At 36.1% G+C, this 15,209-nt stretch overlaps 1 protein-coding gene across 1 annotated transcript in view; it reads right to left on the bottom strand.

Annotated features, from left to right (window-relative positions):
• LRP1B (LDL receptor related protein 1B) overlaps positions 1-15,209 on the bottom strand; it is a 2,715,774-nt gene that overhangs the window by 1,381,412 nt on the left and 1,319,153 nt on the right. Inside the window, exon 9 of the mRNA XM_053698264.1 lies at positions 5,697-5,868. Coding sequence (XP_053554239.1) covers positions 5,697-5,868 — 172 coding nt within the window. The remainder of the gene's footprint in view (positions 1-5,696; positions 5,869-15,209) is intronic.

Below are 15,209 nucleotides of genomic sequence, written 5' to 3' on the forward strand. Positions count from 1 at the left end.
TGATGAGGTAAGAATGTCCTCTTATAACCTGCTTCAAATTAAACTGCAGAGCCTCATGCTGGAAATACAATGCTGGTTAACAAACGGATGCAGTGATATGAAGCATCAAAAAATATATCCTGGCGTACTGACTTCAACTGTTCAGCAAATTCAACTTTCATCATGCCATTTCAAGCCTCAAATGAGGAAACATCAATCGGGGTGTGTAATACCTCTTTTACCGATCTGTCCTGGTCAGAATACACAGTGCCGTATCTTTGGTGTGTTTCCATGAAACTTCGGGAAAAACAGCTGTGGCTTTAATACCTCTTTGTAGTGAGCCGTGTCCAGTCTGTTACATGTTTCCACCGGGTTGGAGTGTCCTCAAATCACAGGGCTTTCAAAGCTTTGGCAATTTCGACCAGCAGGTTGCTGAAACAGGTGTGCTCTGTCTTGCACAGTCAACGTACGTTTCGCCCCACAATGCTTTGCGATTATCCGGGACCTCGTCAGGACTGATTTTTACAGGTACATCCACCTTCCTTATTAAATCATGTAACAGGGGTGTGACTTTTAATACAGATGATACATTTACGTGCTAAAGAAGTGTTTAGTACTTTTGAATATTTGCGTATACAGCTTGATCAAACAAAAATGTATGAAAAAGCATACCATTAAGCGACATTCCCCATATGGCAATTGCCTTCACCCCAAAATAGATCGGACTATCTATATTATTTTATTGATATTTTTTATTTTATATGAACAAGTTGCAACAGCTTATTTGGAGAGCAAAACTAACTAATTTTTATTTGTTAGAAAATTGAATATTATTCAATTCACATTAGGAAGAATTATTATGAGCAGATTACTTACATTCCTACTGTTGAAATTACATTAGCTTATAAAGGGAGAATTTTCAATTATTTCATTTAAACCTTTAGGAGACACTGTTTGAAGGACATAGATCCATCTTGACTCCTTTCTAAGGAGACACTTGTCTTCATCACCACCTCTACTGCTCAAGATTCCTCTATCTATTCCTATAAATTTTAAAGAGGCTGGGTTTTTATCATGATGTAGAGCAAAATGTCAAGCTAAGCTTGTGTCTCTGCCATAAATTAAGTCATCTCTATGTTCCTGAATTCTTTCTTTAAAAACTCTCTTTGTTTTTCCTATATAAAAATATGGACAGGAACAATATAGCATATATACTACTCCTATTGAATTGCAATTTGCAAAAATCCTGATATTAAATTGTTTGCTATTGTTCGTTGCAAAAGCCTTGCTTTTTTTGCATATAGGGGCAGTATATGCAGTGACCACAAGGGTAATGTCCTTTAACCTCTTGCCTTTAACCTAGTCAGTTCAAAGAGGGAGACCTCACAAATCTACTTTTTTCCAGTTTATATTTCAAACTAGGAGATTTTTTAGTGGTCAATAATGGATAGTCTCCTACCCTTTCCTTTATTTTCTCATCTAGGATAAGAATATGCCAGTGTTCAGACAGTATTTATCTGATCTTTGTCCACTGACAGTTATATGTGGTTACAAATCTGGTTTGGTTTTGAGTAGATTGGGATCTCGATTGGTAGAGTAATGTGTCTCTATCCTTCCTCCTTACTTTGTTGAGGGAAGATTGTGTTAGTTTTTTAGAATATTCTCTATTGATAAATCTTTCTTTCATAAGTTCCGCATGATTTTCAAATTTTATTTTAGAGGAACATTTTCTTTTGAGACGTAAGAATTTACTAAAGGGAATACCTTTTTTAAGGTGTTGGGGATGACAAATTGATGCCCCTAGAATGCTATTGGTGGCAGTACTTTTCCTATAGTTTTCTGTTACTATAGAAGTTCCTTCTTTTTTAATCAGGATGTCTAGGAACGCAAGTTCTTTTTCATCATGAATCATTGTCAAAAGAATATTGCGGTTGTTCATATTTAATTTGGAAACAAACTCTTTCAAGGTTTCAATTGGGCCTTTCCGTAATATCAAAATATCAACCACATATCTTAACCAAAGTGAGACATGTGTTTCAAAGATATCAGTATACTTTTCATATACATCAAAATATTCCCAAGCTCTCAAGTGGAGACATGCATATGTTGGAGCACATACTGCGCATATGGCTGTATCACAAATTTGTCTATATAAAGTTTTATCAAATTGAAAGACATTATTTTCTAGAACAAACCGCAATAATTCTAATGTTTACCAAAGGACTGGCACCTTGTATATAGATTTATACTATATATATATATATATATATATATATATATATATATATATATATATATATATATATATATATATATATATATATATATATATACTGTGTATATATACATATATATATATATGTGTGTGTGTGTATATATATATATATATATATATATATATATATATATAGTATTATTGGAAAATCTGCAAGTCTGTTGTTGTTATATAATGTGTATATATATATTATATATAATTATTATTATTATTATTATTATTATTTATTAGGTGCCAACAGATTCTGCAGTGCTTCCTATGGGTACAAGGATAAAAGTAAAACGGAGAAACAATACAATAAAAGACACAATGTTACAGTCAAATACAGGGGGAATTGAGGACCCTATTCCTGTGGGAACTTACAATCTAGATAGGAGGATGGGAAACAGGAGGTGGGGACTGCAACGGTGAGAATGATATTAGTGAGGAGATAGATGAGGGCAAATGTTAGGTAAGTGAAGTTAATTTGTTAATGAGTCAGGTGATAAGCTTCCCTGAACAAAAACTTCTTTAGGGAACATTTAAAGGAGGAGAGTTTAGTGGAAAGTCTGACAGTTCGAGGAAGTGCGTTCCAGAGGGTTGGTGCTGCACAAGAGAAGTCCTGTAGTCTAGAATAAGAGGAGTTGATGGTAGAGGACGCGAGGAGCAGGTCATTGTTGGATCTTAGGGGGCAGGCTGGAGTATATTTGTTGATTAGTGAGGACAGGTAGGGTGGGGTAATAATGGTGAGCGATTTTTATGTCTGGGTGAGAATTTGGAATTTAATTCTGCTGTGAATGGGGAGCCAGTGAAGGGTCTCACCAAAAGGTGCAGCAGAAACAGCACATTGAGAGAGGTGGATTAGCCTGGCAGATGCATTTAGGATGGATTGAAGGGGAGGGAAGCGGGAGAGAGGGAGGCCAGATAGAAAGTTATTACAGTAGTCAAGTTGGGAAATTATTAAGGAGTGGATTAGCTGTTTAGTACTTTGAGCACTCAGAAACGGACACATTTTTTAGATATTCCATAGGTGGTTGCGGCAGGATGAAGAGAGCAATTGGATGTGGGGAATGAAGGACAGATTTGAGTCACTCCGAGGCAGCGGACTTGTGGTGATGGGGAGATAGTGGTGCCGCCAACAGTGATGGAAAAATTAGAAGTAGTTCAGCCTTTGACATGTTTATTTTTAGGTGGTGAGAGGCCATCCAGGAGGAAATGCCAGATAAGCAGTCGCTGATGTGAGAATTGACAGAAGAAGAGAGTGCAGGGGTGGAAAGGTAGATCTGTGTATCATCAGCATAGAGGTGATAGTTGAAGCTGTTGATAAGTTTACCCAGTAAAGAAATGTAAATGGAGAAGAGTAGAGGACCCAGGACAGAGCCTTGAGGTACTCCAACAGACAGAGGCAATGGAGAGGAAGAGTCACCAGCAAAAGAGGATCTGTTAGAGAGATAAGAGTGAATCCAGGAGAGGGCAGTGTCACAGAGCCCAAGACAGCTGAGAGTCCATAGGAAAAGGGGAGGGCCAACAGTGTTAAAGGCAGCAGAGAGGTCAAGTAAGATGAGTATGGAGTAGTAACCTTTGTTTTTTAAGCAGAAAGGAGAGTTGATTGTTGGGGACGGAAATCAGATTGCAGGGGGTCGAGCAATAAGTTGGAGGACAGGAAGTGGGTTAGGCAATTGAAAACTAGTTTTTCAAGGATTTTTTAAGCTAGCGGGAGCAGTGATATGGGGCGGTAGTTTGCAGGAGAGTTAGGGTGAAGAGAGGGTTTTTTGAGGATGTGGTGACCTTTGAATGTTTGAAGGAGGCAGGGAATGAGCTGGTAGAAAGAGATAGGTTAAATATGTGAGTAAGAGCCGGAATGAAAACAGAGAAGGTATTAGATGTGAAGGAATGGGGTCAAGTAGGCAGGTAGTGAGGTGTGGGGAAGACAATAGGGAAGGCACTTCACTCTCAGTGGTTGGGATTAGGGTGCAGAGAGTGGCAGAGGGGGTGACTGGGAGCGAAGTTGTGAGATTACAGGCTTTTTGTGTTGAGATTTTGTCTTCGGATGGTAAGTGTTTTATTGAAAAAGTAGTCAGCCAGGTCTTGATCACTGAATGCAGATGAGGGGGTGGTGCAGGTTGGTAGAGGAGAGAGTTGAAAATGGAGAAGAGTCTTTTAGGGTTTGAGGAGTGAGTCGATATAAGAGAAGAGAAGTAGGTTTGCTTAGCTATGTGAAGGGCAGAGGTGTAAGAGTAAAGAATGAACTTATAGTGCATGAAATCAGGATCAAAGCGGAATTTCCTCCAGGCATGTTCAGCAGTGCGGGAGCATTTTTGTAGGTGGCGTGTTATAGTATATAGGTAAAAAAACATCATACATATATATAGAAATATTTAACAATAAATAGAATAAATTCTGCTATATGAAGAACATATGGATGTGAAATATTCATATTTCATGTTTGGTTAGTGTACTTGGTTAAATCAGGTTTGAGCATGAGTGTTTGTTTTTTGTGTTCCATTGAAGGACCCACTGTCCTCCATGTATTAACTTGCGTGTAGACAATAGTCTCAATTTGAGAAGTTGTCTGCTCACTTTTGCTGTATACTGTTAATCCACTGCCCTTATGCATCATTAAACACTCCGAAGAGTGTGTAATGCTGTCCCCTTCTTTCTCACAATCAATCGAATGAGAGAAGGGTTTGTCAATCACCCCAAGTAAGCGAGTTTGGGGTGATTTCTCTCTGCCACCTCACAGGTGATGGAGAGAGTATTAGACTGCTGTTTTTTACATTGAGGGAAGCAGGCTCGGATGTGCAAACCTGCTCCACAAGGGCTCTGGAGCAGCTTACAATGTTTTGTACATAGAGGTGACTGTTTGAAAGACAATTGCCTACTTGTTCGAAATGTGTGTTTAAACATATTTAAACATATTTAAAAATATATATAATATATATAAAATATATAAAAAAACACCTTAAAGCACAATTTTGTTAATAAGGACGTCTCTAAGCATGTATAGCAGCTGATTAAAAACCCTATTTAAGTTTTAATAGCTGAGTGATTAATGTGCTAATAGTGAACACCTAGAATGTATAAATGTGCATTTATTTGAGTAGAGACTCATAGGAGACCCTATATACACATCAAAGTAACATAATTATTCCCAAAGGCCCTTATTTATATGATGATAACTTCTTTATCGGTTTGGGGTAAAAAAAAAGACTATTTTTCATACTTTTGTTGCAGGTGTTCATGCTATATGTAAAATAATAGTAAAGTTTCAATTTCCTGGGTCTGCTAAAAAAACAACAATACAATAAATAGTTTGAGTGGATCTCTCAATTAAAAATTGCCAAATGTGACCAGCATCTAAAAACTTCAAAATAGTTTAACACACACACAAACACACATAGCCATTTATAAGAACATATTAAAAAAAATATCTTTAATGTCTTCTTTAGAGATAAGATCTTACCTGATGGTTGCACCCTTTTGTGATAAATGTGAATGTCCCGAGCATTTTCTAGTTTTACCAATGGTTGAACATCTGTGCTGTTAAATCTGTTGATTCTTAGGATGTTGGAGCTATCAAGGTTGGTAGCATATAAGTAATTTTCAAATAAAGATAAAGCATACACATGCGTAACCTGAAATAAAATACAAAATTAGTCATAAAATATTAAAATTCAACAAAATAATTTTAAAAAATGTCTTTTGATTTGTTTAGAATATAGAGAGGTTATAAATATACTGTTTGTAAATTTCATCACTCTTAGCTATATTTTTGCTGATTCTTAATTTTACAAGTTTGAAATTTGTTGGAGTTGGAGCCTATGATAGTTATCACTATTATCCATATTCAGTAATAAACATCTCAGATCATCAGATGGCATTTTATGTAGGTTGTAGCATTTTGAGATATTTTATTCTCTGAATCTAGATTTCAGGTGCCTAATTCTTTTTTACTTTATACCTATGATTATTGTGACCATAACTTACACAGGAATGACATATTTCCCTTAAAAGCAGACAAGGGATTTATCATCCAAAAGGTTTGTTACCTACAAATTAAAATCATGAAATATGAAAATGCTAACTGACAAGTATGCATGGAAGGTTTTTTTCCAGTAATCATCACTTTTTTTTTTTTAAAATGTGCTTATTATAATATATTTATTCTGCCAGACTGCTATGCAGATCATTCACATTTGATTTTCTGCTGTGAAACTTTGAGCACTGTGCTTTTTTTAAGTTTTGCTCGTAATTGCTTCAGTACTAAGGAAACCAGTTTCTTTTGGTTACTAGAGAAACATGAGCTTTTGCATATATATTTTCCCTGCTGTAATAGCCACACACTGCAGGTACTTAGTTTCCCTTACTTTGCTTTCAGCAATGCATGCTGTCTTTTCCCCTTGGGCACTTACAGCCATGACCAAAGGGATGTTTCCTGCTATATGATATCTATCTCTGCATGTTGCCCAGATTCCCTTTTCAAAAGAGTGAGAAAACTTAATTCCTCTCAAGTTAATTTTTTTGCATGTCTCTTCACCAGTCAATAGGAAGATCAATAAAGAAATTATATTCCTTTTTATATTTTTCGATATTGTCTACATACAAAAATGCAAATGAGAAGACAAGCTATATTTTTGTTCTTCATTCAGTAATTAGAAAACACAATAAACTGTCTAAAGTTATTTATATTGATATACTATAGTATAATTGTTGCATATAAACACAAGAAGAAATTCCTACTAGCTATAGTAAACATACACAATGCTTGAACATTCTCATTTTTATTAGCAACACTAGTTGATAAGCCCGCCCAGAGGGCAGTTTATGTGTTAAAAACAAACCCCCCCAAGCTACAAAAAAAAAAAGTAGAAATACAGAAATAAATAAACAAAGCTATCCAAAATAATAAAATTAAACCTAAACTAATACCCATATAAAAATAAAAAATCACCCCAAAATAAAAACACCCCCTAATCTAATACTAAACTACCAATAGCCCTTAAAAGGGATTTTCGTAGGGCATTGCACTAAAGAAATCAGCTCTTTTACATTAAAACATTAAAAATAAACAAAGTCCCCCCTAACAGTAACCCCCCACCACACCCCCTAAAATAAAAAAAAAACCTAACACTAATAAACTTAAACTACCCTTTGCCCCTAAAGGGGCATTTGTATGGGCATTGCCCTTAAAAGGATATTCAGCTATTTTGCAATTTGCCCCAAAAAACCCTAATCTAAAAAAAAAAAACCGCCCCCCAAAAAACAAAAAACTTAACACTAAAGCCCCAAGTCCAGCGGAGAAGGTCTTCTTCCAGACGGGTCTATCATCTTCATCCACAACGACGAAGGCGCAGAGCAGAGGTCTGGAGCGGTCTTCCCAGATGTGGCGATCCTTGGCGGTGGTCATCTGTGGCTCTTGCGGCAGTCCTCAGCGGCTGCGGTGGTCCTTGGTGGCATGAAGGCTCCACTTCATCTGATGTGTGTGATATTCTAAATATTGAATGTAAGGTACCGCAATCAATTTGGGGTACTTTGCATTCCTATTGGCTGAATTTTTCAAAACAACCAATAGGATTAGAGCTACTAAAAACCTATTGGCTTTTTTGTTTTTTTAGATAAGGTTTTTTTGGGGGCAAATTACAAAAGAGCTGAATGCCCTTTTAAGGGCAGTGAGAAGAGCGGAAGGCCCATACATTTAGGGGCAAAGGGTAGTTAAGGTTTAGTGTTAGTTTTTTTTTAATTTTGGGGTAATTAGTGGGTAGGGGGTTTTACTGTTAGGGGGGACTTGGTTTATTTGTAATGTAAAAGAGCTGATTTCTTTAGGGCAATGCCCTACAAAAAGCCCTTTTAAGGGCTAGTGGTAGTTTAGCATTAGATTAGGTGTTTTTTTTTATATTGGGGGGCTTTTTTATTTTCATAGGAATCAGGTTTATTTTTTTTTATTTTGGATAGTGTTGTTTATTAATTTTTGTAATGTTAGCATTTTTTTATTGTCTGTAATTAGATAAATGTAATGTATTTTTTTATTTTCTATTGTAATGTAGTAAAATTGTTTTATTGTAATTAAGGGGTTAATTTAGGAGGTGTTAGGTTAGGGGACTTAGTCATTAAATTAGTGTTTTGCGTTGTGGGGAGTTAGCACTGTAGGAGTTAATAGGTAAATTAGGTTTAATGTGTTGTGGGGGGTTGAAGGATTAGGGTTAATAGATGTATTATGTAGTTTGCGATGTTGGGGTTTGTGGATTTAGGGGTTAATAATTTTATTAGGTAGTTGTTTTTTTATGTTTTTTTCTTCTTAATACTTAGTATAGGTGATTTTCTTTTTATATACTTATTGCGGGCGTTTTTTGTTTGTTTGTAATGCTCCATTTGCCTTTGCTGCATCCCCACCCTCCAATTTTCGGAATCTACCGGGTTGCAGCTTATGTTATTTTGGAAGGGGAACAGGGTGAAAAGGCTAAGATATGCTAAAGCACACAAAGATAGGAATCAAGATCAGTGGAAAAGAGTATTAGGCAGTGATGAATCAAAGTTTGACATTTTTGGGTCCAATCGTCGACAATATGAGAGAAACGGAGTAGGAGAGAATTCTTTTGGCTGCGCACACAGCCAACATTCTGTTGGCTGCCTCGTGCTGCCAACATTCCTTTGATGATGCGTGCGCAACTGGCGACATTGACGCAATTATAGTATAGATATCATTAAGAAAAAATACAGCTATTTGAGTATTATTGCACGTGTTTATGAAATTTCTATATGATAAATATTTGGATGACACATAACCAGTTGATAAAGATTGTGGTTTCTAGTTTCAATTTACATATAGAGCTTTATGATAATAGCTGTTTAATAATATTTGATAAATGAACTGTCACAATGGAATATTAATAAAGACAAATGAAGACTCTACGTTGTTTTTTTCTTCTTAATACTTAGTACGGGTGATTTTCTTTTTATATACTTATTGCAGGCGTTTTTTTTTTTTGTAATGCTCCATTTGCCTTTGCTGCATCCCCACCCTCCAATTTTCGGAATCTACCGGGTTGCAGCTTACGTTATTTTGGAAGGGGAACAGGGTGAAAAGGCTAAGATATGCTAAAGCACACAAAGATAGGAATCAAGATCAGTGGAAAAGAGTATTAGGCAGTGATGAATCAAAGTTTGACATTTTTGGGTCCAATCGTCGACAATATATGAGAAACGGAGTAGGAGAGAATTCATTTGGCTGCGCACGCTGTTTAATAATATTTGATAAATGAACCGTCACAATGGAATATTAATAAAGACAAATGAAGACTCTATGTTGCAGTGCATCTGTGTTATTTAAAAAAGGATAAGTTCAGCAATGTGCACATGTCTCAGCAGTGAGTTTAGCAATGCTATATAAGCAACCTGTAGAGGGGGCTGCAATAAGCAGTGCTGAGTGACAGCAGGGCATACCCCATGCTTTGCTTCACTTACTACTACTCTCCCACACTGTCTAAACATCGCTTATCTTATCCATAGATAGATAAACTTTCAGTGTTCAAATAGCTTCTAGGAATGCAGCTGTCACTTTCACTAGCTTTGTTTATCATAGATTTTTACTGTAGATTGGCTGAAGCTATTGCACTCTCTCTCTACAGATTGCTTGTATAACATTGCTATAAACTCTGTTCCCACTCAGTGATTTAGTAATGTGCATTTTTTGTTCTTATTTCAAAATGCTCTCATGTAAATGGGGTCATGTTTCAACCACAGAGAAAAAAGTGGTAAATTTGATAATAGAAAGTACATTCTTTTTTAACTTATATGCTTTTTATGAATTATAAACATTTCATTTTGACTTAAATATTCTGTTAAGGGGGAAGTGTGCCAATTTTATACTCTTTTATGATGGCCTTACTTAATATTAAGTATATTTTTTATTTTAGTAATGGTGTCTAACTCTAAATTATTGGTAAGCATTAAGATGATTATTTAATAGTACTGACAGTCTTTTAATAAACTACTTTAGTTTACATAAGAACATAAAAACAAATGTTATTTCAAGTTGTGAATTATATATTGTCACACTTGTTTTAAGGTGCTTACATCATCCTTGTGAAATAAGACAGTTTGTGTTCTCTTGATAAGAATTTGCTGTTTAATTAAATAAAACTTCTATCATATAAATAATTTGACCCTGTCATGTTATAACAAAAAACAAAAATAAATATATATATATATATATCTTTAATTTATGTTCTAAATCTCTGTTTAACAGGCTCTTTACCTTAGTCAGACCTATTTATTTGCATTTCATGCTGTATCTTAGCATCATACTTTTGTTACTTGACTCCATGGCATCTATTTATCAAGCCGTCAACTTACTTGCATTCGATGGCACCAATACGCTCGCCTAAGATCGCCTAACATCCCTGCCGCGGACCTGAATACGTTCTCCAAAATGATCAAAAAAGCTGTCAAAAAGCTGCGCACCAAGTCAAGTACGGGGCGATGAGCAGCTGACATTTGTTAACTAACAGTCATCGATCTCGCTGCTTTTCTTCGGCTTTTTCACAGCTTTCTTGGTACCCTGTCACTAAACACTGACACTATACTATACTGTTTACCCCTATACCGCCGCTCCCGGAGCCCACTGCAACTCTAATAAATGTATTAACCCCTAAACCGCCACTCACAGACCCAGCTGCAACTAAATAAAGTGTTTAACCCCTAAACCGCCACTCCTGGAGTTTTTTGTTTGTTTGTAATGCTCCATTTGCCTTTGCTGCATCCCCACCCTCCAATTTTCGGAATCTACCGGGTTGCAGCTTATGTTATTTTGGAAGGGGAACAGGGTGAAAAGGCTAAGATATGCTAAAGCACACAAAGATAGGAATCAAGATCAGTGGAAAAGAGTATTAGGCAGTGATGAATCAAAGTTTGACATTTTTGGGTCCAATCGTCGACAATATGAGAGAAACGGAGTAGGAGAGAATTCTTTTGGCTGCGCACACAGCCAACATTCTGTTGGCTGCCTCGTGCTGCCAACATTCCTTTGATGATGCGTGCGCAACTGGCGACATTGACGCAATTATAGTATAGATATCATTAAGAAAAAATACAGCTATTTGAGTATTATTGCACGTGTTTATGAAATTTCTATATGATAAATATTTGGATGACACATAACCAGTTGATAAAGATTGTGGTTTCTAGTTTCAATTTACATATAGAGCTTTATGATAATAGCTGTTTAATAATATTTGATAAATTAACTGTCACAATGGAATATTAATAAAGACAAATGAAGACTCTACGTTGTTTTTTTCTTCTTAATACTTAGTACGGGTGATTTTCTTTTTATATACTTATTGCAGGCGTTTTTTTTTTTGTAATGCTCCATTTGCCTTTGCTGCATCCCCACCCTCCAATTTTCGGAATCTACCGGGTTGCAGCTTACGTTATTTTGGAAGGGGAACAGGGTGAAAAGGCTAAGATATGCTAAAGCACACAAAGATAGGAATCAAGATCAGTGGAAAAGAGTATTAGGCAGTGATGAATCAAAGTTTGACATTTTTGGGTCCAATCGTCGACAATATATGAGAAACGGAGTAGGAGAGAATTCATTTGGCTGCGCACGCTGTTTAATAATATTTGATAAATGAACCGTCACAATGGAATATTAATAAAGACAAATGAAGACTCTATGTTGCAGTGCATCTGTGTTATTTAAAAAAGGATAAGTTCAGCAATGTGCACATGTCTCAGCAGTGAGTTTAGCAATGCTATATAAGCAACCTGTAGAGGGGGCTGCAATAAGCAGTGCTGAGTGACAGCAGGGCATACCCCATGCTTTGCTTCACTTACTACTACTCTCCCACACTGTCTAAACATCGCTTATCTTATCCATAGATAGATAAACTTTCAGTGTTCAAATAGCTTCTAGGAATGCAGCTGTCACTTTCACTAGCTTTGTTTATCATAGATTTTTACTGTAGATTGGCTGAAGCTATTGCACTCTCTCTCTACAGATTGCTTGTATAACATTGCTATAAACTCTGTTCCCACTCAGTGATTTAGTAATGTGCATTTTTTGTTCTTATTTCAAAATGCTCTCATGTAAATGGGGTCATGTTTCAACCACAGAGAAAAAAGTGGTAAATTTGATAATAGAAAGTACATTCTTTTTTAACTTATATGCTTTTTATGAATTATAAACATTTCATTTTGACTTAAATATTCTGTTAAGGGGGAAGTGTGCCAATTTTATACTCTTTTATGATGGCCTTACTTAATATTAAGTATATTTTTTATTTTAGTAATGGTGTCTAACTCTAAATTATTGGTAAGCATTAAGATGATTATTTAATAGTACTGACAGTCTTTTAATAAACTACTTTAGTTTACATAAGAACATAAAAACAAATGTTATTTCAAGTTGTGAATTATATATTGTCACACTTGTTTTAAGGTGCTTACATCATCCTTGTGAAATAAGACAGTTTGTGTTCTCTTGATAAGAATTTGCTGTTTAATTAAATAAAACTTCTATCATATAAATAATTTGACCCTGTCATGTTATAACAAAAAACAAAAATAAATATATATATATATATATCTTTAATTTATGTTCTAAATCTCTGTTTAACAGGCTCTTTACCTTAGTCAGACCTATTTATTTGCATTTCATGCTGTATCTTAGCATCATACTTTTGTTACTTGACTCCATGGCATCTATTTATCAAGCCGTCAACTTACTTGCATTCGATGGCACCAATACGCTCGCCTAAGATCGCCTAACATCCCTGCCGCGGACCTGAATACGTTCTCCAAAATGATCAAAAAAGCTGTCAAAAAGCTGCGCACCAAGTCAAGTACGGGGCGATGAGCAGCTGACATTTGTTAACTAACAGTCATCGATCTCGCTGCTTTTCTTCGGCTTTTTCACAGCTTTCTTGGTACCCTGTCACTAAACACTGACACTATACTATACTGTTTACCCCTATACCGCCGCTCCCGGAGCCCACTGCAACTCTAATAAATGTATTAACCCCTAAACCGCCACTCACAGACCCAGCTGCAACTAAATAAAGTGTTTAACCCCTAAACCGCCACTCCTGGAGCCTACCACCACCTACATTATACTTATTTACCCCTAATCTGCCGCCCCCTACACCGCCGCCACCTACATTATACTTATTAACCCCTAATCTGCCCCCCTACACCACCGCCACCTACATTATATTTATTAACCCCTAATCTGCCCCCCCTACACCGCCGCCACCTACATTATATTTATTAACTCCTAATCTGCCCCCCTACACCGCTGCCACCTACCTACATTTATTAACCCCTAATCTGTCAACCCCAACCTTGCCGCCACTATATTAAATTTATTAACCCCTAAACCTAAGTCTAACCCTAACTCCCCCTAACTTAAATATAATTTAAATAAATCTAAATAAATATTCTATCATTAAATAAATTATTCCTATTTAAAACTAAATACTTACCTGTAAAATAAAAGCTGGCTACAATATAACTAATAGTTACAGTGTAGCTAGCTTAGGGTTTATTTTTATTTTACAGGCAAGTTTGTATTTATTTTAACTAGTTACAATAGTTATTAAATAGGGACTTAAAGGAACCGTCATTGTTGAAGAAGATGTCATCAGAAGAGGATGCTCCGTGTTGGATGTCTTGAAGATGGAGCCGCTCTGCGCCGGATGAATGAAGATAGAAGATGCCATCTGGATGAAGACTTCTGCCCGTCTGGAGTACCCCTTCTGCCGGCTTCGTTAAGGACTTCGGCCCGGTTGGGTGAAGACTTCTCACGGTAGGGTGATCTTCAAGGGGTTAGTGTTAGGTTTTTTTTTAAGGGGGGATTGGGTGGGTTTTAGAATAGGGTTGGTTGTGTGGGTGGTGGGTTTTAATGTTGGGGGGGTTGTAATTTTTTTTTTACAGGTAAAAGAGCTGATTACTTTGGGGCAATGCCCCACAAAAGGCCCTTTTAAGGGCTATTTGTAATTTAGTGTAGGGTAGGGCTTTTTTGTTTTGGGGGGGCTTTTTTATTTTGTTAGGGGGATTAGATTAGGTGTAATTAGTTTAAAAATCTTGTAATTTGTTTATTATTATTATTATTATTATTATTATTATTATTATGTAATTTAGTGTTTTTTTTGGTACTTTAGATAATTGTATTTAATTGTATTTCGTTTAGGGAATTTATTTAATTATAGTGTAGTGTTAGGTGTAATTGTAACTCTTAGGTTAGGTTTTATTTTACAGGTATATTTGCATTTATTTTAACTAGGAAGTTATTAAATAGTTAATAACTATTTAATAACTATTGTACCTAGTTAAAATAAATACAAACTTGCCTGTAATATAAAAACAAACCCTAAGCTAGCTACAATGTAACTATTAGTTATATTGTAGCTAGCTTAGGGTTTATTTTATAGGTAAGTATTTAGTTTAAAATAGGAATAATTTATTTAATGATAGGAATATTTATTTAGATTTATTTAAATTATATTTAAGTTAGTGGGTGTTAGGGTTAGGGTTAGACTTAGGTTTAGGGGTTAATAAATTTAATATAGTGGCGGCGGTGTAGGGGGCGGCATATTAGGGGTTAATAAGTATAATGTAGGTGGCGGCGGTGTAGGGGCAGCAGATTAGGTGTTAATAAGTATAATGTAGGTGGCTTGGGCTCCTGGAGCGGCAGTTTAGGGGTTAATAAGTTTATTTAGTTGCGGCGGGGTCCGGGAGCAGCGGGGTAGGGGTTAATAAGTTTATTTAGGTTAGCGGTGCTGTAGGGATGGCAGATTAGCGGTTAATAATTATAATGTAGGTGGCGGCGGTGGCGGGACGGCAGATTAGGGGTTAATAAGTATAATGTAGGTGGAGGCGGTATAGACGGGCAGATTAGGGGTTAATAAGTATAATGTAGGCGGGAGTGGTATAGGGGGGGGCAGATTAGGGATTTTTAAACTCGGGGTACATGTTAGGG

This window comes from Bombina bombina, chromosome 1, assembly GCF_027579735.1.
Source record: "Bombina bombina isolate aBomBom1 chromosome 1, aBomBom1.pri, whole genome shotgun sequence".
Taxonomy (NCBI): domain Eukaryota; kingdom Metazoa; phylum Chordata; class Amphibia; order Anura; family Bombinatoridae; genus Bombina; species Bombina bombina.